The sequence below is a fragment of the Miscanthus floridulus genome, chromosome 8, assembly GCF_019320115.1.
Source record: "Miscanthus floridulus cultivar M001 chromosome 8, ASM1932011v1, whole genome shotgun sequence".
Classification (NCBI taxonomy): Eukaryota; Viridiplantae; Streptophyta; class Magnoliopsida; order Poales; family Poaceae; genus Miscanthus; species Miscanthus floridulus.
Window position 1 is genome coordinate 128,877,285 of NC_089587.1, and position 22,132 is coordinate 128,899,416.

A 22,132-nucleotide genomic window follows, 5' to 3' on the forward strand; every position below is an offset into this window, starting at 1 on the left:
TGTTGATCCTCTATGAGTTGTAAAATGTGGATGATTCGGAGTTCCCCGAGGACACCCGACAGACTACCGAAATTATCTGGCTCTCGTGTGCAACAGTTAGAGGTCTTTAGGACAATGACATGCACATGTGGGCCATAAAATTTAGGTGGTTCTGCCATAGGATAAAATAAATAACGATACCTTGGAATACTCCTGGGTGAAAGTGCTACAACGATATATTATGTGTGCTTGTGGAATTCTCTACTTGAGCATAAGGAATATCAACATCTGCTGAACGCGCATGTTGCACCCGCGCCGCATCCAGGGCGACATCTATCACATGCCATAAACATCTAGACAAGTGTACTCACCTGTGTTCTGCTTCTGTGTCCTGCTCGACGCTTCCCCTTCCACTACTGGCTCATGCAGAAGCGCCTCCCGCTGCTAGCTCGTGCAGGTCGTGCATGCAGACGGTCGGAGTGGTTGAACCTTATTTTGAGCTCTTCGGCATCCATGGAGCATAAGTCGACAGGGCCTAGTGCAACACGCATGGGTCCCAGTGACGTGGCGTGGGGGCTACGATGGCCGTTGGCGGAGCTCGGGTGGCAAGTCAACCTCCACGTGGGTGGGGGCAAAGGCGGGGGACGGTTATCGGCCCGACGGGACGCGGTGGCCTCCATGGAAGGGGGCAGGGCACGCACTGGGGAGTGGAAATGGGTGATAAAACTGACGAGTGGCCCAATGGCTATCACATGGGACCCATGCGTCATTGAGTGGAGACAGAAGAGAGCAACAAGGGCATTTTTGACCATATGAAAATATGGCAGCTCATGAACGAGTCAAACCATGTCAAACTGCATTTGAAACATATAGAATGACGTATCGGATAGATGAAGAATTATAATAGCATGGTTATAAATTGATAAATAGAAATAATAGATTTTTAAATGGTAGGTTCAAATTAATCTATTGTTTTCTCCGGTGACTACAAGCCGATAAAGCAACCGTTTTATGCCCACGTGGCAGTCTGAAGCCTGAAGTTCTGAAGTGAGAAGCGTGGTGTGTGATGATGAGTGATGATAGCTTCGCTTCCTGTGCAACTGCGACGGTGAAAGCCCGGGGCGTCGCGATGTGCTCGTCCGTGAGCACCGCGGCCGGTCGAATCTCTCTTTGGAGAAAACTCGCTCCGAAAGTGTTAGCTGTCTGCTGCACAAACAAAAAGGGGAGCAGGAAAGCGGGGAAGAACGGCTGCAGCCATCAGAAGAAAAGCTCCAATCTTTCTCCCCCTCTCGCGGTTTGGAGGAGGGACCAGGCGCGGAGAGTCTAAAAGCGCAGGTGAGCTCCGGGCGGGGGAGATGTTCCCCAGCCTGATCCACCACGCTGGCCGTGGCCGACCCGACGTCGCCGCCACCGAGGACGCACCTCGCAGTGGCGACGGGTTGGGGCTGCACGGGCACGGCGGCGGGCCCAGCGTGGTGCTCACGGCCGACCCCAAGCCTAGGCTCCGCTGGACGGCCGACCTCCACGACCGTTTCGTCGATGCCGTCGCCCAGCTCGGCGGGCCTGATAGTGAGCATTTCGACAGCTCTTCCCCATGCTTCTTTCCCGCATCCTTTGCTCTGTCTGCCTCGTTCTTGCTCCGTGGTCGCTTGCGCGCGTTTCTTGATCTGCCTGTTTCATGGTTCCTAGCTCATTTGGCTGCGTTGGTCAGTTCGTTGCGGCTAATGACATGTGGGAATTGGCGCAGCGGCATTGCGGGAAGCAAAATGTGTAATTCACCTAGGACTCTAGGACAATTGACTGGCACTGCGCGTCTTTTCGGAGGGGGAGCTTGAGTTATCTTGAGGTTTTGTTTCATTTGATTGAATGCGCGGTTCCGTTAGCCATGGGGGCTGACGAATTCTGAATTTCAGGTCACGGCCTCACGGTAATGCATCCTTAGCCATCCTGTGCTCTCAATTTGGGTGTCTAGTCGAGGAATTTTGTGCACCTTGTTGATTTGTATTGTGAAGAATTGGTAAATTTATCTATGCATATGATCTCTTCAGTGCTTAAGTGTAAGGTCATCATTTCAGGCATTGTGTTATTTTTCAGGTAACATGATCATAAAGAGCATGCATCTTTCATAATTTTTGGGATGATGACAAAGAACATGAGGCTGGTCAGCTGGGAGCAATTCCGTCTCTTGGGAGTGTTCTTGTCATGATGTGGTTTCTCAGGGAGAGAGAGCGAGAGAGGGAGGGAGGGAGGGAGAGAGAGAGAGAGAGAGAGAGAGAGAGAGAGAGAGAGAGAGAGAGAGAGAGAGAGGGAGAGAGAGAGAGGGAGAGAGGGAGGGAGGGAGGGAGGGAGGGAGAGGGAGGGAGGGAGGGAGGAAGGGAGACAAGACTTCCTTGAGAAAGAGGGCTCTCCAAATTTGTAGGTTTGGTTGAATTCCTTTGAAAACTAGATCGTTCCTCGCTGTCCAAATAACCCAGCACATTAGGATTACTGCAATCATGAAGAACTCATTCTGAAGATTGACCTTGAAGAAGGTGACAATCTAAGGAAAGCTGCCGTCCAGAAGAACATCTAGGTGTAGTAGCCCCCAACAAGCTCGAGCAAAGGGACAGTGGAGAAACAAATGCTGAGCTGTCTCCACATTCAGATTGCAGAGAACACAGTTGTAGCAATTGAGGGTCATTGTCGATGTTTGACCACCGATAGCCTGCCACGGGGGTTTCCGGGGCAGTATGTTCGGGCTTCAGCGTATGCGGAACTCGACGGTTAACGCAAGAGACAGTCGATTTATCCTGGTTCGGGCCCTCGATCATAGATCGAGTAATAGCCCTACGTCCAGTCGGCGTTAGCCTTTGCGTTGGATTGATTGTAAAGTGTTGTGTTGTACAATTGTTCTCTAAAGTCTCTTCTGTAGGTGCCGATCTAGGGACCCCTACCCTCCTTTATATAGTCCTAGGAAGAGGCGGGAGTCCTAATCGGTTATAAAGTAGAGATCCTAATAGGATTATGTGTAACTAGTCCTAGTAGGATTGCATGTAGAGAATCCTATTTGGACTAGGTGTTCTTCTCTCTTCTCCGTGGGGAACTCTATGGGTCCCGCATCGACAAGCCCCCGAGCATTTCATGATTGAGCTTAAGGGCCGGGTTGTTGTAGACTTGTTCCGGGTTCTTTCTTGAAGTGAGATCTTGAGATGGTCTTCTTTGTCTTTTCTTCGGTTGATGTGCACTTTTGGACAAAAGTGCACTCGGTGAGTATAGCCCCCGAGCCTCTTGCTTGTTGGGACAAGAAGCCAGAGGGTCCCTTTAGTCTTCTTGGTTGCTCCGAGTTCTTTTTCGGTGGGTGCAATTTTTTATAAAAATTGCACTCACTGAGTGTAGCCCCGAGCCTCTTGCTTTTGCTTGCAAAAGTTGGAGGGTCCAGATTCTTGTCTTAAAAAATTTCTAGGGGTTATGTATCCCGCAGCCCCCGAGCCTTCTCCGAGTTCTTTTCTTTCAAAAAGAAATCGGATGAAGGGTCTTGATGCGTTGTCGTTGTTGTGGTCTTGAGTACTTGTATTCTTGGTCTTTTGCCCTTGAATTCGAGCCCCCGCAAGCCCCCGGGTGTAGTTGAAGCGTATGCTGAGCTACCGAGCTTAGCGTTTGACTAAGCCGTGATGTTCTTCCAGGTTGTTTTTGATTCATCCGGGTTGTTTCTAGACTTCTGGTTCTTGATGTACCTCTTCCAGATTGTTTGCACTTTGTCTAGATTTTTTCTGAACTTGTATGTACCTCATCCGCACTGTTTTCTGATCAATCCGGGTTCTTTCTGAATTTGTCTTTGTACTTGCAGCACCTCTTCGGGGTTGTTTTTTGATCGATCCGGGTTCTTTCTAAGCGCTTGTCTTGGTTCTTGCCGCACCTTGTCGGGGTTCTTTTTTGATCAAACCAGGTTGTTTCTGGACTAGCTTTCAGGAGCGTGTTTTTCCTGATCTCATGGTACAGATGTAGCTCCCTATCCGAGTAGTCTGTGCCTTTGGATGTACGCTTAGCGTCCTAGAGCGTCATCGCTCGAATCTTGTTCTGAAAGAAAAGATGCATACATTATGTAGCATATTTGTAGAATATTGAAACTACTGAAATTTATTCAGTGATTGATATAAACATTTTGTGTCATGCTCTTATATCGGCCACATCTCTACTCCTGAGTAGTTAGCCTGTTACGTTTAGGCTCTCAGTCCCCATTTAGCCGCAGCCACTGCGTGTGTGAGATCTTTGTCTCGTATACGCGTACGGGCACTGCCATTTGCACAGCGGAGATCTTTGTCTCGTGTATGTGTGATGGCAGTTAGGCGTAACAGGTGCACCTGAGGCTTTCACGAATTAAGGCATGTTCTGCTCGAGAAGATTAGTGACTTTTAAGAGAAGACAAAAAATGAGTAGTCATTGTTGCGATAAAAAAGAGAGTGCGATAGTGCGCAAGAGTTTGCTGCCCTTCGGCGAGTAGAGCGCGTGTTGTGCGCATTGGTCATTCATTGCTGAAACAAGCCGGAGAAAAAATAATTTAAAAAAGTGACTTAGCTTGATTCGTGGACGATGGCGACGAAGCCGTGGCGGTCGTTGATGAAGGCGCGACGGTTGTTGATTCCGACTAGTTGTCGACGGCTGTGAGGCCCGCTCCCGACTAGTTTTGTAGTCGAGATGAGTAGTCAGAGTAGTCGTCGGCGAATGTCGCGGCATAGTCGAAGTAGCCGTCGGTGAGTTGCCCGTCGAAGTAGTTGAGACGAGTAGTCGAAGGAGTCGTCCGCGGGTCCCCGAGCGCTCTCGCGCCAGCTGTCGATGCGAAGTAATGCTCGCGTACGTCTTCAATCCTTGGGCTTGGTCCTGATAAGGGGATCTCTTGGATGGAATCCGAGTCGTGGTCGCAGTCTTTGATTGACTTGGGATCGGATTGGAGTTCTTGTCAGACTGAAACCGTGTTATGGAGTCCGATTGGGGGACGACTTTGTGTTGGAGTCAATCTTGATGACTTGGACCTTGGCCAGCGTGGGTTAGTCCGAGTCGAAGCTGAGTCCGAAGTGTAGTCGAACCCTGAGCTGTTGACTTTGAAATTTTTTATTTTCTCGACGAGTTTTTCTGGTTCTTGATGATCAGAGCTCTCATCGAGATGTTTCTTCTCCTGATTATTGATGATGCAACGCTGGAGAGATTCTGCGCCATCAGCAATGCATAGCCAGGAGCCGAAGACGAAGGTGGCGCCAGCCTAGAAGGTGAAGACCGGCTTGAAGATGACTGAAGCCATCGTACTCACGCAAGGTCGATCCCGTTGAGAAGATTATGTTGTCGAGGTCCGTCGATCTCTCGGATGCAAATTCGCCGAAAGCCTCTACCTGGCGTGCCAGCTGTCGATGTTTGACCACCGATAGCCTGCCATGGGGGTCCCCGGGGCAGTATGTTCGGGCTTCAGGGTATGCGGAACTCGACGGTTAACGCAAGAGACAGTCGATTTATCCTGGTTCGGGCCCTCGATCGTAGATCGAGTAATAGCCCTACGTCCAGTCGGCGTTAGCCTTTGCGTTGGATCGATCGTAAAGTGTTGTGTTGTACAGTTGTTGTCTCTCTCTTCTGTAGGTGCCGATCTAGGGACCCCTACCCTCCTTTATATAGTCCAGGAAATGTGGGAGTTCTAGTCGGTTATAAAGTAGAGATCCTAATAGGATTATGTGTAACTAGTCCTATTAGGATTACATGTAGAGAATCCTATTTGGAGGTTTTCTTCTCTCTTCTCCGTGGGGAACTCTATGGGTCCCGCATCGACAGTCATGTTTCTCCTTCTTAGAATGTTTCTGGTGCTTAGTCTGTCTTTGGTCAAAAGCTAGACTAAGACCTTGTGCTTTGGCTGACAAAAAGATTCCAAATCCACTTAAAGGCTGAATCAACAACCTAGGAGTGCCCCATCAAGATCTTGTAGACTTTGGTGGCGGAAAAGATATTAGAGCCTGTTAGCAACCTAACTCGATTGACTAACAGATAACTCGAATCAAGTAGTAGGGATACAAGACCTGTTCCAAGCTCCAATCAGTCAGTTAATTGAGGAGTTTTCTGACTTGTTCCAGCCACCAACATCTCTTCCACCTTCTCGCGCTTGTAACCATGAGATTCCTCTGTTGCCTGGTGCTCAACCTGTCTTCATCCGGCCCTATAGATACCCACCCAAACTGAAAGATGAAATTGAAGCCCAGGTTCAGGAGATGTTGTCACAAGGACTAATTCAGCCGAGCTCTAGCTCTTTCTCCTCGCCGGTACTGCTTGTCAAAAAGAAAGATGGCTCCTACCGGTTCCCGGTGTTTGACCAGTTGATGGATGAGCTAGCAAATGCTAAGTGGTTCTCAACATTGGATCTTCGAGCGGGTTTTCACCAAATACTGTTGCAACAAGGTGAAGAATTCAAGACCGCTTTCCAGACTCACCTGGGTCAGTATGAGTTCAGAGTGATGGTGTTCGGCCTTACTGGCGCACCAGGCACATTTCAGGGTGAGGAAGAGGCTCGAGGAAGAAGAACAATAACTAGTAAGGGTAAAAGGTAATCTGATAATTTGTTCGATATCCCTGGTACTCTTGGCTTGTGCCTTTTGTACACCGGCGCCCAGCCACCGAGCAGCCTTGGTCCCACGGTTCATAAGGCCCAGCAACACTTGCTTCCTGACATTCTCCCCTCCTTAAAAATCGGCTTGCCCCCAAGCCGATGTGATGGACTGATAATGATTGACTGTATCTCTCAACTAGAATGATCCTCCGCTTGAATTCTGAGCTGAGAAGCAACCACCATTTGGCAGTCGTAGCAGTGAAGATTGACACTCCATTCCAGCAATGCTTCCTGGCCAGGCCTAGAAGTTGGGGCAACAGAAGAAGTGCAGGCCAACCAGTTGTGTGACTGTTCACAAGCGCACACTGAAAGCAGCCTCCTAGATCCCAAAGCATGTGTACTAGCTGTATAGCAAGGAGCTTTGTAGCAAGGAACAACATACTGAACTAAGCAGTTGTAGGATTGCCAGCATTGTAATCTGCTTTATGCTGCAACAATAGCTTCAACATTTTAGCATGTCCATTTTCATTTGCAATATGTATCAGCGCCCCACCCTTGTTGCCGATAATGACAACCTTAGTTTCAGACTTGCTGCTGCGATCAACCAGTGGCTCATTTGGTCCTCCAATTAGTTGTCGACCATGCTCTGTATTCCCAGGGTTAAACCTCTCAAGCAAAGAAGTCTGACAAGCACCACCACAGTTGCTGTTCTGTTTTCGCTTGAATTAGCAGAATAGAACTCATGGGCCAAATTGTAGGAGCAGTAATAGAACCCATTGAGGTCACCAACTCCGGGTAAGCAACCACTGAACTGAAACTGTTGGAAGCAGCTGCAGAAGATTCTTCTAAGAATAGGCACCCATTACTATTGTGGTATTCTGATAGGTTTGGAGCTGCAGAACTTGGTAAACAATTTGATTGAGATGAAGCATTCCATGTCACACACTTAGGATTCTGAGGCACGTGAACAAATGAACTTGAGCCAGCAATTCCATGAAGAAGATGATAGTTTGCAGCAACTACAGCATTTTCCCCCCTTCATGAATCCAGAAGCACCATCACCCAAATTGACGCTACTGCTACTCTCATCACCTCTCCCTGAGACTCGTACATTTGTCTTCAACTGAAACGGTAATAAACCGATTTGTCCGCGAATATGTATAGGCCATGGGGGCTTCCAAAGGCGACTACAGGAACTCCTGACAGAGAACCTCACAGCATGTTGAACGACGTCCATGGTGTAGGCCGTAACTCAGCATCACAGCCCGTCAACCTCAGTTCGTCAGGTGGTGGCCATGGTTGGTGTTGATTGACTTCCAGGGACATATGACCTAGCAACCCGAAGCCAATACAGAAGTTGCAGAAGATGTTAGCATCTAGTGACAATACCTCGAACACCTGGCGTACACCCGGACTGGCATGCTCCATAGTGACGTCAGGAGTCGGTAGTGCGTCGACGAAGAGCAGCATAGCGTGGAAGTGGGCCAAGCTCGATAGAGTCTGGCGCGAGCTCGACGGCGTTGTCAACAGCAGCGCTGTCGTCCCAGCAGAGGAGGTGGACGTGGAGGTCGGAGGCGGCGAAGAAGAGCTCGTGCTGGGGGCTCCTGAGCTTGGCGGCGGCGGTTGCCCCCGCGGATAGGGTGGAGAGCGCTGACGCGGCGTCCCCATCAATGGTGAGGGCGGGCACGAGCTGCGCCTGGAAGTTGTAGGTCCATAGCAGCACCGGCTCGCGCTGGAGGAGCCCCGAGGCGGACGCGGAATCCAGGAGGCCCTAGGTCGCTGCGGAGCACATGCTTCTGCGACGCGATCTCCCTCAGGACAGCGGAGGCGCCCGCGAGGTGGGAGTGAGCCAACAGCTTGAGCCGCGGCGGCGCGGAGGGAAGCGGGGAGAGGATGAGCAGTGCGTCCGCGTGAACAGCGACGGACGTAGGCGAGGAGCGCTCCGCGATGAGCCAGTCCATGGCGGAGCGGACGCGGTTGTTGGCGACGACCTTCTGTGGCACCCGCTGCGACGACGTGCGCGTCGTGGCTGCGACCCAACGTCGAGCACCGTGTGGGCGATGCGCGTGGGGTTGGACTCGAGCAACACGTCAGATAGAGTTGTGCTTGCTATTGAGTTTATGGTTCTCTGCATTTGAGCAAAGGCTCCTTGTTTTATTTTAACTGTTGCTCGTGTTTAGGGATTTGAGTTTGTTGTTTTGGATGCTGCTGCTTGTCAAATTTGAAAGAATTGGTGCCTTTTCTCAACCAAAGCTTAGCATCATAGCATGGCCAAGCTTAGCATCATAGCATGCATCTCAGTAAAGCGTATGATATCCACAATCAGGTTATTGTTATTATGCTTTGGTTGATCATAAATATATCACAAAACCTATGTTCTTCTTATCCAGTCCATCACAGTGAATATCTTTTCTAGATTATACATGGCCAAGCTTAGCATCATAGCATGCATCTCAGTAAAGCGTATGATATCCACAATCAGGTTATTGTTATTATGCTTTGGTTGATCATAAATATATCACAAAACCTATGTTCTTCTAATCCAGTCCATCACAGTGAATATCTTTTCTAGATTATACACTATTTCGCCATCAGAAACATGTGATTTTTTTTTTCTGTTCACCAGTCACCAATAATCTTTTTAGCTATTGCATTATGTTGTCTTTTATTTAGTCATTTTTTATAGTCCATTTTGTTTGCTTCTTTGTGGCGTCAGCTTTTCCTTGCACTCTTGTTTCTAGCAGTTTGAATTTCGAACGTGGTTTAGCCGTTTAGGTGTTCCATACTTTTATTGCTCCTTCGTTAAATAAGTGTGACTTTCAAAACCTTGTGGTTTTGTTAGATTTTTTGCTGTTGTTTTTTATGTTTTTTCGTTGTTGTTTTAGTATTTTACACTTTACTGCCCTGGTGCCCCTAAAGTGATTGGTGGTGCTCTCAGTAAATGTCAACTTCTTTACATAATTTGAATTCCCATTGTTTGGTGAAGGAGGCATAAATACAGAGTGAATCCATTCCATTTTCTGTAGTAACTTAGGTAGTAAAACTGTTTAACCACAATATCATCAACTGTAGGCTTGTCTGCAGACCTTATTCCTTGCTAGTATGAATTTCTAGGATGCTAATGAGTCATGTGCTGTTGTTAGGTTGGCATGTATTGGTTCTCTTAATTGAACTTCCTGATGATGATATATCATTGTTAGACTGATTACAATATCAATCCTGCAGAAGCAACACCAAAAGCTATCATGAGAACAATGGGAGTGAAGGGCCTCACCCTTTTTCACTTGAAAAGCCATCTTCAGGTTGTACATGCAGTTGTTCATGCATCTGTCCTGTAATTTCAAAAGTGCAACTTCACTCTTAAGTTTACTTCTTATTTCTACTTGCCAGAAATACAGACTGGGAAGACAGTCTGGCAAAGAGTTGACGGAGCAATCAAAAGATGGTAACATATAAGTACTGATGATTTTTTTTTAAATTTCCATGCTACACCTTTCCTTGCTTTGTGTTATTCATTTATTAACATTCTTAGGGCATAGAATGGAAGAGCAGTCTCCATTTTGGTATGCATGTCATCCATAGTTAAGACTCTTAGACTACAAATCCTCCTCTGGAATGCATAGTTGCTACTCATTTGCCATAGTGTGTGCTATACTATGACAAGCATAATAAGGAAAGCATAATTATTTAAAGATATGGTTGTTAGGTAATTAGTTTCTCTACTCCTATAGTGTTTTCTTAATAAGTGGAACTGTTTCCTACTTTCCTTCAATCTATAAGCCATAATTGTGAAATGGCCAATATTACTAAGCATGTTAGCATTGGAAAAGCATGTCCGTGACGATGTTGTGCGGCGATCCTCCTTGGGCTGAATAGCACCTCCACCCTTATACACTACCTAAACTGTGTCATCTACTCTGCCATTATGCCCAATAGAGCTCCATTAGGGGATGCATCACGGAAATTGTGAAGTACATTTTGAGCATACTTTATGATGTCATATATCATCCCACAATCCACAATTTCAACTTAAAATGCAACTTATATGAAGAGAGTTTCACAGCTAGTACTAAAAGGTTGTCAGAACATTGTTTACATATGTATGGTCAAAACATTGTTTACATATGATCTCATGAGCCATGTGTATAATTATTTATTACTGTGAGCCTAACATTGTCAAGTTGGGCCAGATTCGTAGTGACATGTATGGCCTTCTCTGTTCTCTCACAATTGCAGCTTCTTACCTTATGGAAGCCCAAAGTGGAACAACTTTGTCTCCTAGAGGTTCTACTCTAGATGTGAAAGAGTAAGCTGCATCAGCACATATCCAACAAATTTATATTATATTTGTTTGCCATCACATACATATTTAGGATTTTAAGTTATCTGTGAGCTCTAGAGAAATTTCATGCTCCTATTACATTTGTATAGGAGTCAAGAAGTTAAAGAAGCACTCAGAGCACAAATGGAAGTGCAACGAAGATTACACGAACAAGTGGAGGTAACATGAGTTCCCAATCTGCCAGTATGTCTTGTCTTTTCTTGAACTCAGTTAGTTCCATTGCTGCCTTAGGATACATAATGCTAAGGAGATAGTAATCACCAAATACTGATTTTGCTTGATTGTTGTTCTTACTACCTAGCCATTTGGAACTCAATAGTTTCCACATACTTGGGTGCTTCACTGCTTCCTACTTCCTAGTTAGAGAGGAAACCTCTGCTGTCTACTAATCTGTAATTTATGAAGAACAAACAGTGTTGTGGGTTAGTTGACTGACAACAACTGATTAAGGATGACGAAATGAACTCATTTTAGCTTTAAGACAGTCAAACCTGAGTTAACGATTCCAGTTCCTCCTAATTCAATTCAAATCAATTTATGCACATTGCTTTCTTTGAGTTCATTTGAAGCTGCAGTATAATCTCCTAATAACAACTGGTTGCTGCACTTTTGCATTTATTAGGTCCAGAAGCATATGCAGATCCGAATGGAAGCGAACCAGAAGTACATCGACACGATACTAGATAAGGCATTCAAGATAGTATCTGAGCAACTGAGTGGCTTCAGCATATCTGACCAAGACCCACCGATTCTCACCTCTGCTGGGGTCATGCTTAGCCCTGCAGATCACTTGAGTTCGTCAGTCTTCCCCCAGCTCTCTGTCAGCTCGGTTAGCCTTCACAGCCCTGGAGGAGGGAAAGGCCTTCCGCATGTTGCCGACAGCCATGTGTTCTCCCAGAGGCCACCTGAACAACTCAAGCGCAAATCACGTTGAGACGCATTGCTAGCTCCATGCAGATGCATGACCTGATCAAGGGCACACTGGAAAATCAGAGGATTTTCGTCTAACATGCGCTGGGTGCAATCGTTCGCCCATCCTCCCGTATCACATCTGTAGGTTATCTTGGTCTATTTCGGCACATCTAGACCGACCTTTATTAATATCTAATGTAATGCCTAGTGGGCTAGATCAAGTAATCCGCTTGATGTGTTTAAACTGCTCAGCTGTAAGATCCAGAGTTATAATGTCCTGTTCCACGCACTTAGAACTTAGCAAAAAGAGTATGCGGTCTTCACCGGTAGGAAATTAACGGATATTTGTGAGTCGGTGCACAACTATCCATACAGCCTTATATATCCGGGATAAATTCTGGACATACATATGTGAAGGAAGGGACGAGGAACGGAGGAAGGGGCGTTTTGGATACGGGCCCGTTTAGGTCTTTATCCGTTTCGACTTGGGGTCCGATTGCTTTGATGCATTAAAAGGCTATAAAGCCAGGCACCGCCGCCTCCTTGTGACCCCCTTCTGGGCTCTCGCGCAGCGGATCAGCTCTAAGGATGGCTGGCAAAGAGAAAGAGGGTCCAATGAAGAATTTCCGTGAGCCTGGCTGGATGTCTCCATGCAGCAGCAGCAGCAGGCATACGCCGACGGAAGAGGAGTCCGATTTGGTGTACGGAGGTCTGAGGCCATATATGCACCGGCGGGCATACTCCGATGGAGGAGGAGAAGGAAGTTGATTCGGTATACGACGGTCTGAGGCCATGCGTTGGCAGGCATATGCTGGTGAAGCAAGATGATCATGATGAGGTGAAGGATAGTGTGATTGCTGCCGAGAGGAAGGCAGACTATTCTCAGATTGCTGCTGCGGGCGCCGCCTCTGATGAGAAGCCGGCAGAGGCCACTAGCGGTGGTGATGTCCAGCAGGCTCCTGAGATGAAGTGGGTGGAGATGCCGTTGGAGTACATCGCATGGCTCCTGGCGCAGAAGAGGGAGGAGGGGCTGATACCGGAGATCATGGCCACCGATGAGGCTGGGAAGGAAGAATTCTTCGCGTTCTAGGAATGGGTCCGCGAGACTTTCGACCAGAACGGTTGTGTCATGGTCCCTGAAGGCTTTGACGGCCCCAACCCTGGAAGACTCCAGGACCTGATTGATGAAGAATGGGAAAAAGGGTGGCACCAACTGGAGATGATTGGTGGATGTCCTCCTTTCAACAGGGAAGAGGACACTGCTCTTGCCCTGCCAGTGCCATCCAACTGAGATCGACGAGAATGTGTACCCTACCCTCTAATCCGTCAACTTCAGTTTCTGTTTTCTGTTGCCCATATGCCTGTCTGTCCCTTAGTATTTTGTCTATCTACTGCATGCTGTTTGTCGTCTATGCCCAAGCTATCTTTGTCCTATATATATATTTATTAGAGACAGATAATATCTAGTATGTCCTACCTAAGTTAATAGGAATTGATAATGCCATGCTTGATGGATCATGTATGGCACATGTTATCAGGAAACGAGGAATGCAATGTGTACACATGAATCACACATGAATCAGTTCAGGAAAAACACAGGACAGGGAAAAATTCCCGTGTTCCAAATAGGCCCGTACTCGTCTACTCTAACATTGTTGTCCGTCCTTACCAAAAGATGGATAATAATATATCTAAAGACCTGCCTTTTTAAAATCAACCTGAAAAATTAATACACTGACATAAAAATGCACAAGATCTTGTGTTAATTTTTTATGATGATTATGTACATATCTCGGATCACTATAATTTCACAAACTAACACACGCTACTATTCCTTTAGCATGTGTTTGGTTAGGGATCAAATTGGGTTGGGATGGTCCCATCTATTTTCTAGGGTGTTTGGTTCTAGGACTAGGGGTTGGGTTTATCCGGCATAGAGAATATTCCTTCTACAGCTTGGTCAATTCAATTTCACCAAATCGAATAAACCAAATCAACCAAGTTAGGACCGGGCGCAACAATGCTCGACGCGTTGGCACAAGTAGGCATATGCAAGGCAGCGCTGCAGTGGTTGGGCGAGCTCACAGGATGGCACTGCGCATGTGGTGGGCGAGCTCATGGGACAGCATTGCGCTACCGAGTACGAACTGAGCAAAGAAAGAAGGAAGAAACTAAGATTAACATGTGGGGCCCATGTGTCAGGGATCTCAACCCACATCCTATGTGTCTCCAACCAAACAGAAAATAACCCCGTCTCGATAACCAAACACGAATTGGGCCCAAACCAACTCAAAAAACTAGAACAAAGCCAACCCATCTCACATAGTTCCCATACCAAACGTAGGCTTACACATTGAGGACATAGTAGTACAAAACACTAGAAACTTTTTACCACCATATGTACTAGTTCATGCACCTGGGAAGACTTGTCATATCCCTCTAGAAGGAGCAGCTCACTTGTTCAGTCAACCGATAGCAATTGGTTGACCAAGCAGTCAAGGTGAGGTCAATAAGTACCAGTCCATAGTTGTAGAGCACCTGGAGTGGAGAACCAAAGCAAGAAAGCAAGTAAACATTGTTCAAAGCAAAAATCCAAAGACAACAAAGCATAAATCCAAAGACATCAAAGCATCCACTATTTTCTCCTACCAGTCATCCCTATCAAGTTTCTTTGTAACCATTGAAAATCATATAGCTAGGAAGTAGAGGAGCTGGCGGGGAGGGCAGGCCAGTAGAGGTTAACCAAGGACGCCGCAACCTATGTTTGTGTGCTTTGTTGTCTTGATCGAACTCGTTCTCGAAACAAAGGTGGAATCCCCCACAGTAGTCGATTTAAGTTTAAGCGTACATCAGCAAAGAACCTAGCTCCTTTGTTCAGCTCAAACACACGTCACGTCATCACCAATTCCTAGCATGATTTCTTAACCCTAGCCCACCATTTCAGAAGGATCACAAATCACAGCAGCACAAGTAGAAGTAGAGTACTCCCTCCATGTCCCCTAAAGGAAGTTGTTTTAGACATCAACACCGCCTCGAAAAACAACTTTGACCACTGCTTTTCTATAAAATATTTATAGAATATATTCAATATATACTTTTATAAAATTACATTTCGAGATGAATCTACTGACGTCACTTTCATATTTTCAAACTTAACCTAAAAAAAATTATTTATAGTCAAAATTTAAAATATTTAACTTAACACAACCTCAAAACGATTTTCTATAGGAATACGGAGGGAGTATGGGATTAATTTTAGTATGAGATATAGAAAGGGAGGGTGTCCAGGAGCAGATCAGGAGCTCACCTTGCACACTTGAACAGAGTCGGCACTAGCTTGATGCCACTACACGGCCATGACCACGCACCTAAGTACCAGCGTCCAGCCACTCATATGTGTGCACCTCTACGCACACGGAAGCTCTGAGCCCGTTGTGGCATCTTGAGCCGTAGAACACTATGACACCTCCTGTCTTAGTGGGTACTGAAACTAAGTCCCTAAAAATGGCTGTTTCAAATTGCAAGTTAATTCTGACTTTTCTAGGTTCATACCTTACCATTTAGAATAGAGGGAGTACTAGATAACAACTAGAGCTTTTGGGGACTTGATTTAGTGTAATAATCGCTGAAAAAGGCTCCAGCCATGGGGTTGGATTTGGAGCAGCGAGCTTGAACGCAGAAGGGGAAAAGGAAGCAGAGTAACACAGAGGAGAGTGGATAGTGGAGAATGCGGGTGTGTTGGCCTATTGATCTGCTACAACTATGGGGGTTTCAAGCGTACTAGTAGTACTAGTATTAGTAGAGAGCAGGGTTTTTTTAATCGTGTTTAACTCACGTGTAGACATAGAATGGGAAAGGTTAAGAATACTAATTAATCTAGTGGCCGATTAATTTTCAATTAGTGCACAATATATTTCCTACAAGTCATAGCAAAACTACAATTTAGACTAATGAAGATATTTCTATTTTGCTAAATACCAAAATATATAACATTATAATTACAAGAAGCAAGCTAAAACATTAAAGGACATCTAGAGTATTCAGATGGATGTATAGTGATATTTTTGCTAATTACACAAGTACCTATGTAGACGCTCAACACGCACGCACACTCACCTGTATGAATAAACGTACGCAAACCCTACCTCTATGAGCACATTCAAAAGACTGTGCCGGCACATCTCGAGATTGACAAAGTCACCACAGGCGTCTCGTTGTCGACGGGAACGTCGCCTACCACTGAAAGCATAACGCATGTTAAATCCTAGAATAAAATTCAAGAAAATACGAACACCCGTGCCAAATTGAGGATTTGAACCTAGGTGGGCATGTTCCACCGTAAAGAACCTAACCAACTGAGCTATGGCTCATTCACAATCTAGGGTGATATTTGAAGGCACAACAAGTCACGTAGATAAAACATCGACTTTTATAAATAAACTTATTTCTAAATGTCGGGTTCATAAACCTGGTATCCCTCATGGACCGGCTTCCCAACAAAGGCTCGACCCAACAGACAATGTTGCGAGCAACGCGCAACTCGTGGGCCGACCCAAATACCTAGACAACATGCTAGAAGGACGATCCAATCTCCGACCGAAAGGCATGGCCGAGGAGGAACGACGCCCGCTTCCAACTCCGGCCCACCTCTCCGACCAGAGCGCTCGCTTCGATCTCCAGCCCGCCTCCGGACGGCCTCTCCGACCATAAGGCCTGCCAGGCCAAATACCACTTCCGACTCTAACCCGCTTCTCCGACCGGGAATGCGCCGAACCCCTACTTACAGCTCCTCTCCGACTGGCGCAATCAGAGCCGACTGGGACCAACCGACCGGGGACGCCCACCCGGTAAGGACCAGGGAACGAACAGAGAAAGTAAGGTAGGGCTCTCAAGTCAACCGCAATACCAAGAACGTGCCCTGTACACCTACAGGATAGTACTCTGCGACCTCCCTGATATGATAGAGTCTAAGCAGTGTTGTAGGCGCTGACATTTTCCCCTATAGTATTGTGGGCGCCATCAACTCCCATACCAGACAAACACGGTAAGGCTCCCCCACATGCCTCTGGGCATCAACAGTGTTGTGGGCGCCGACATTTATCGTATCCAGCGAACATGGTAAAACCCCTCGCATGCCTCTAGGTATCAACAGTGTGGCAGACACCGACATCTGCCATACCAGAAGAAGACGACACAACCTCTCACGTGCATCTGACATCAACGAATATTGTGGGCGCCTACCATCATCCTGTACTCGCCGACGTGGGCAACAAGACTTAGAAAGCATACGCACTCTCTCCCTCTCACTTGTAAGGCCATCCCCTTCATCTATAGAAGGGGATGTGCTCTCTCCAACACAAAAAGGTGGATTCAGATCTATCAAGTTCTCTAGTACACAACAACAGAACCGCTAGGTTCAAACCACAAGCACACGCTTGAACACTTAGCTCATAGCGGGGCTTCCGTCACTCTCGGCCCTTCCGACCGGACCTCTTGTACCCCCATCTTTCTCCTTATCGTTTGTAACCCCACTGCAAACTTCGAGCACCTGAGCTCAGGAATAAAGTCACCGACCGACTCAAATTGGACGTAGGGCACGTTGCCTGAACCAGTATAAACCATATGTCATTGAGTGCTACACCACATCCGATCACAACGTACAACAAAACTACAAATATTTACGTGTTGGTCACTTTCTGCACCGACAGTTGGCGCCGTCCGTGGGGAAGACACTGTACATTCAACACTTTTTGGTCATCGGATGGCCCACTTTTCTGCCACCTTCGCCATGGCAGGCTCAAGCGATACGACTCGCTTCGGCTCACTGGAGTTTCTCACACTCCCACCTATTGGAATGTGGGTTCCACCCGTCTTCGAGCCGTCCTAGGCCTTCCTCTTAGAAGCCTGGACTTCGTCGCCGACCGGCTCGACGTACTACACCTCCGTGAGGAGGCACTCGTTCTGACGCCCGTCGGAGGGGTGCCCTCCATCAGCTCTGGGACGCACGATGACTTCAATGACGAGGCATCTACGCTTCATTCCGAGAAAACTCTCTGCTCAAACCCTGCTGTGAGTAATGTGCATACTGTTATTTACTCTCTATTTACTATCTCCCACCGATTATCCAGAGGGACCGTATTGTCGCACCGTGAACACCGTACGATTGGTTCCCCTGTGGCCTCGCGTACCTTGTGGATGCATGCGCTTGGGGGCTTTGAAGGATGCTGGCGCCATCCCCTCTTACATTCGAATTCGTGGGAATGGCGAGCTATGCTCCTACCACTTTCCACGAACTCTCGGATGATGAGGGTGAGAGCGACGGCTCAATCATCAGTGATGTGGCACCTAACCATCATCCGTCCTGGGAGTGAGCTATGGTGGACGCTCCAGGACAACCGATGGTTGTAGAGTCTGTGCAGACTCACACCCCTCCGGACTCGCATGTGGGGGCCCTTGCGCTCGCACAAGGGCACACCGAGGAGCTACAACAGTGGTGGCAGAACCAGCCACCGCCTGCGCTGATACATTCATTGCAGCATGTTGCGCCCCATGTGCATGACCCGGCGGGCGGCGCCCGGGGTCGTGCCCACCAAGTCCAACGCGACATCATGAACGAGGGGAATGACCCCCCATAGTTCGCTCGGGCTAGCCAAAACATCGTCACTGTGGCAATGCTTCTACGCGGTGTTCCCGAGCCCGTCGACCCCTAGGAGCGGGCGGTCTACCAGAACCTCCAGGCATTGGTAGAAGCCGCTGTCGTTCAACAGGCGAAAAGCTCTACATCGCAACTCCGACACACGCCCTCTCTCCCCACTGGGAGAGCAGGAACACGCTAGACGGATTACTCCATCTGCTCACCGCTACAGCCACTGAGCGCGGCTCGAGAGGCAGCGGCTGTGCCGTGGTCCAACCTGGCGCCTGCTCTACACCGACCGCAGGTACCTGAATGGCCCGATCCACACCAAGATGCTCACAGCTTCATCAGCAACCGGCATCAGGCCTAGCGTGATGATGACGTCCACTGGGCGGTGGTGTGGGCAGGAGACACGGGTCTCAGCCGAACCATCAAGGGGAGCGATGAAACGTGCTCCAAGCATGGCCGCTGGCCAGACGACCGGAGTCCTAGCCCTAAGGGCCTAGGACCATGGGCCTTTGACTGGCTTATCTAGAGAGCGCCGTTCCCACAGCGCTTCCGACCGCCCACCAACATCACCAAGTACACCGAGGAGATAAACCCTAGTATTTGACTCGAAGATTTTTAGCTCGCCTGCCAAGCCAAAGGGGTGGATGATGACTATTTCATCATTCAGTATCTCCCCATCTGCGTGGGGGAACATGTTTGGGCATGCCTTGAATTCCTCCCGCACGACAGCATCCGCGACTGGATGGACCTCGAGGGGTCTTCGTCGGAAATTTCTAGGGGGCGTATGCCCGCCCTGGTAACTCCTAGGACCTCAAGAGCTACCAGCAGGAGTCCAGCGAGTCCCTGCAGGATTACATCCATAGGTTCTCCCAACGATGCAACTCCCTCCCTGATGTCATCAAACTCTTGGCAGCCGGATTTATCAGAGAGGTATTCCACTCTGACTGGCTTGCCAATCCCGTTCTTGTTAAAAAGAAGACCAGGAAATAGAGAATGTGCGTTGATTATACTGGCCTCAACAAAGCTTGTCCAAAGGGTCACTTTCCTTTGCTGCGCATAGACCAGATAGTCAACTCCACCTCGGGTTGTGAGATCCTCTCCTTTCTGGATGCCTACTCGGGCTATCACCAGATTGCGATGAAAGAGTCCAATCAGCTCGCAACCTCGTTCATCACCCCATATGGTTTGTACTGCTATGTAACCATGCTTTTTGGCCTAAAGAACACTGGCGCCACCTACCAAAGGTGCATGCAACAATGCTTCACTGACCAAATCGACCCGCTCGATTAGCCTGATCAAGCCGAGCGGTCGAAACCAACAATCGCCATCTATGTCGATGACATAGTGGTCAAAATGGCTCAAGCTTGTGACCTGATCACAAACTTGGCCGCAACGTTCACGAACCTCCAAAGGTTCAACATAAGATTGAATCTCGAGAAATATATTTTTGGGGTTCCAAAGGGGAAGCTGTTAGGATATATTGTATCTGAGCGTGGCATCGAGGCCAACCCCAAAAAGATCATGGCCATCTCTAACATGGGCCCTATACGCAACATCAAGGGCGTACAAAGGCTCACCGACTGTCTGGCCGCCCTGAGCCGATTCATCTCCCGGCTCGGCGAATAGGGGATGCCACTCTATAAGCTCTTATGGATGCCTTTGTCTAGACTGAGAAAGCTCAGCAGGCTCTGGAGAGCTTCAAAGCGTTCCTGACATCGGCCCCAATCCTCGTCGCTCCCGAATGGGGAGAACCCCTCCTCCTCTATGTCGCGGCAAGCAACCATGTGGTGAGCGTCACCCTGGTCATCGAAAGGGAGGAGCCGAGACACCACCTTAAGGTCCAGTGGCCCATATACTTCATCTAGGAGGTACTCACCGACCCCAAGGTCCGGTACCCCTAGGTGCAGAAGATCCTATACGTCGTGCTGATGGTGACCCAAAAGCTCTTGCACTACTTCACCGACCACGAAGTCACGGTCCTCACTTCATACCCACTCGGAGACATCATCTACAACCGCGACGCCACGGGACAGATCTCCAAGTGGGCACTCGAACTCATGGGCCATGACATTAGGTATATCCTTCGTACCGCCATTAAGTCTCAAGCTCTCATGGATTTTGTTGTCGAATGGACAAAGGTCCAGCTACCGACCCAGACGTCACCCACGAGTACTGGACAATGTACTTCAACGGGTCTGTCATGGCGCCCAAATTGGGGGCTGGAGTGGTTCTGATCTCCCCAGACAGGAGTAGGCTCCGCTATGCCATTTGCCTCCACTTTTCAGCCTCAAACAACACCATGGAGTACGAGGCCCTCATCAACGGACTATGCATCGCCATTGAACTTGGTGCTACATGACTCTACATTCGCAGCGACTCAGAGCTAGTCATCGATTAGGTCATGAAGGAGTCCTCCTGCAAAAGCCCCCTCATGGCAGCATACTGCCAAGAGGTGCGCAAGCTCAAGGACAAATTCTAGGGAATCAAGCTGCATCACGTCCCCCGAAAGGACAACGATGCCACTGATTTTCTCGCAAAATTGGCCACCAGGCGGGATCCGTCCCCGAGCGGGATCTTCATCAACGATCTCCATGAGTCATCCGCTCACGTCCTAGAAGGTCCGATCTAGATACACCCTGATGCCAAGCCAACGCTCGGGGGCTCCGACCCTAGTGCCTCTATGACGACATCACGCGCCGACATCACCGTGTTGGCACTCGATCAAACCGAATGGCGAGCGCCGCTACTCACCTACCTCCTTAAGGAGATTTTCCCATCCGAAAGGACCGAAGCGCGATGAATCGCCCGACACGCCAAGACCTTCGTCGAGATCGGAAATGAACTCTACAAACGAAGTCCATCGGGAATACTCATGATGTGCATCTCGACCGACCGAGGGAAGCAACTCCTCCTCGAGGTCCATGCCGGAATCTACGGACATAACACGGCACCAAGGTCGCTGGTCGAAAAAGCCTTTCGCTAAGGTTTTTATTGGCCCACCGCACTACGAGATGTAGAGGAGGTCGTCCGCAGGTGTGAAGGATGCCAGTTCTATGCTCGATAAACCCATTTGCCAGCACAAGAGCTCCAAACCATCCCCATCACCTGGCCATTCGTGGTCTAGGGCCTCGACATGGTAGGACCCCTCAAAAAGGCCTGGGCGGCTTCACTCACCTACTTGTGGTTGTCGACAAGTTCACCAAGTGGATAGAGGCCAAGCCCATCACCAACATCCGCTCGGAAGAGGCGGTCAAATTCTTCCTTGACACCATCTACTGGTTCGGCGTTCCTAACTGCATCATCACTGACCACGGGACTAACTTCACCAGGAAGAAGTTCCTAGACTTCAGTGATGGATACGACATCAGGATCGACTGGGCCTTGGTCGGACACCCACGTACTAATAGTCAGGTCGAGCATGCCAATGGCATGGTCCTCCAAGGACTTAAGTCATGCATCTTCGACCGACTCAACAAGTACGCCAGGCGATGGGTTGTAGAGGTCCCGATGATCCTTTGGAGCCTGAGAACGACCCCAAACCGATCCATAGGGTTCACACCCTTCTTCCTGGCCTATGGAGCTGAAGTAATGCTGCCTTCCGACCTCGACCACGGCGCCCCAAGAGTGAAGGCTTTCGACCATGACCGAGCCATGGAGGCTCAGCAAGATGCAGTCGACCTACTCGAGGAGGCCCGCG

At 48.4% G+C, this 22,132-nt stretch overlaps 1 protein-coding gene across 1 annotated transcript; it reads left to right on the plus strand.

The window, feature by feature from the left end:
- The first annotated feature begins 1,158 nt into the window (after positions 1-1,158).
- Positions 1,159-12,106, plus strand: LOC136473536 (protein PHR1-LIKE 2-like). Its single transcript, XM_066471174.1, has 6 exons — positions 1,159-1,548; positions 9,764-9,840; positions 9,929-9,983; positions 10,775-10,844; positions 10,970-11,039; positions 11,503-12,106. The coding sequence occupies exons 1-6, from the start codon at positions 1,335-1,337 to the stop codon at positions 11,812-11,814; spliced, it is 798 nt and encodes a 265-aa protein (XP_066327271.1). The 5' UTR covers positions 1,159-1,334; the 3' UTR covers positions 11,815-12,106.
- The last annotated feature ends 10,026 nt before the right edge of the window (positions 12,107-22,132 follow it).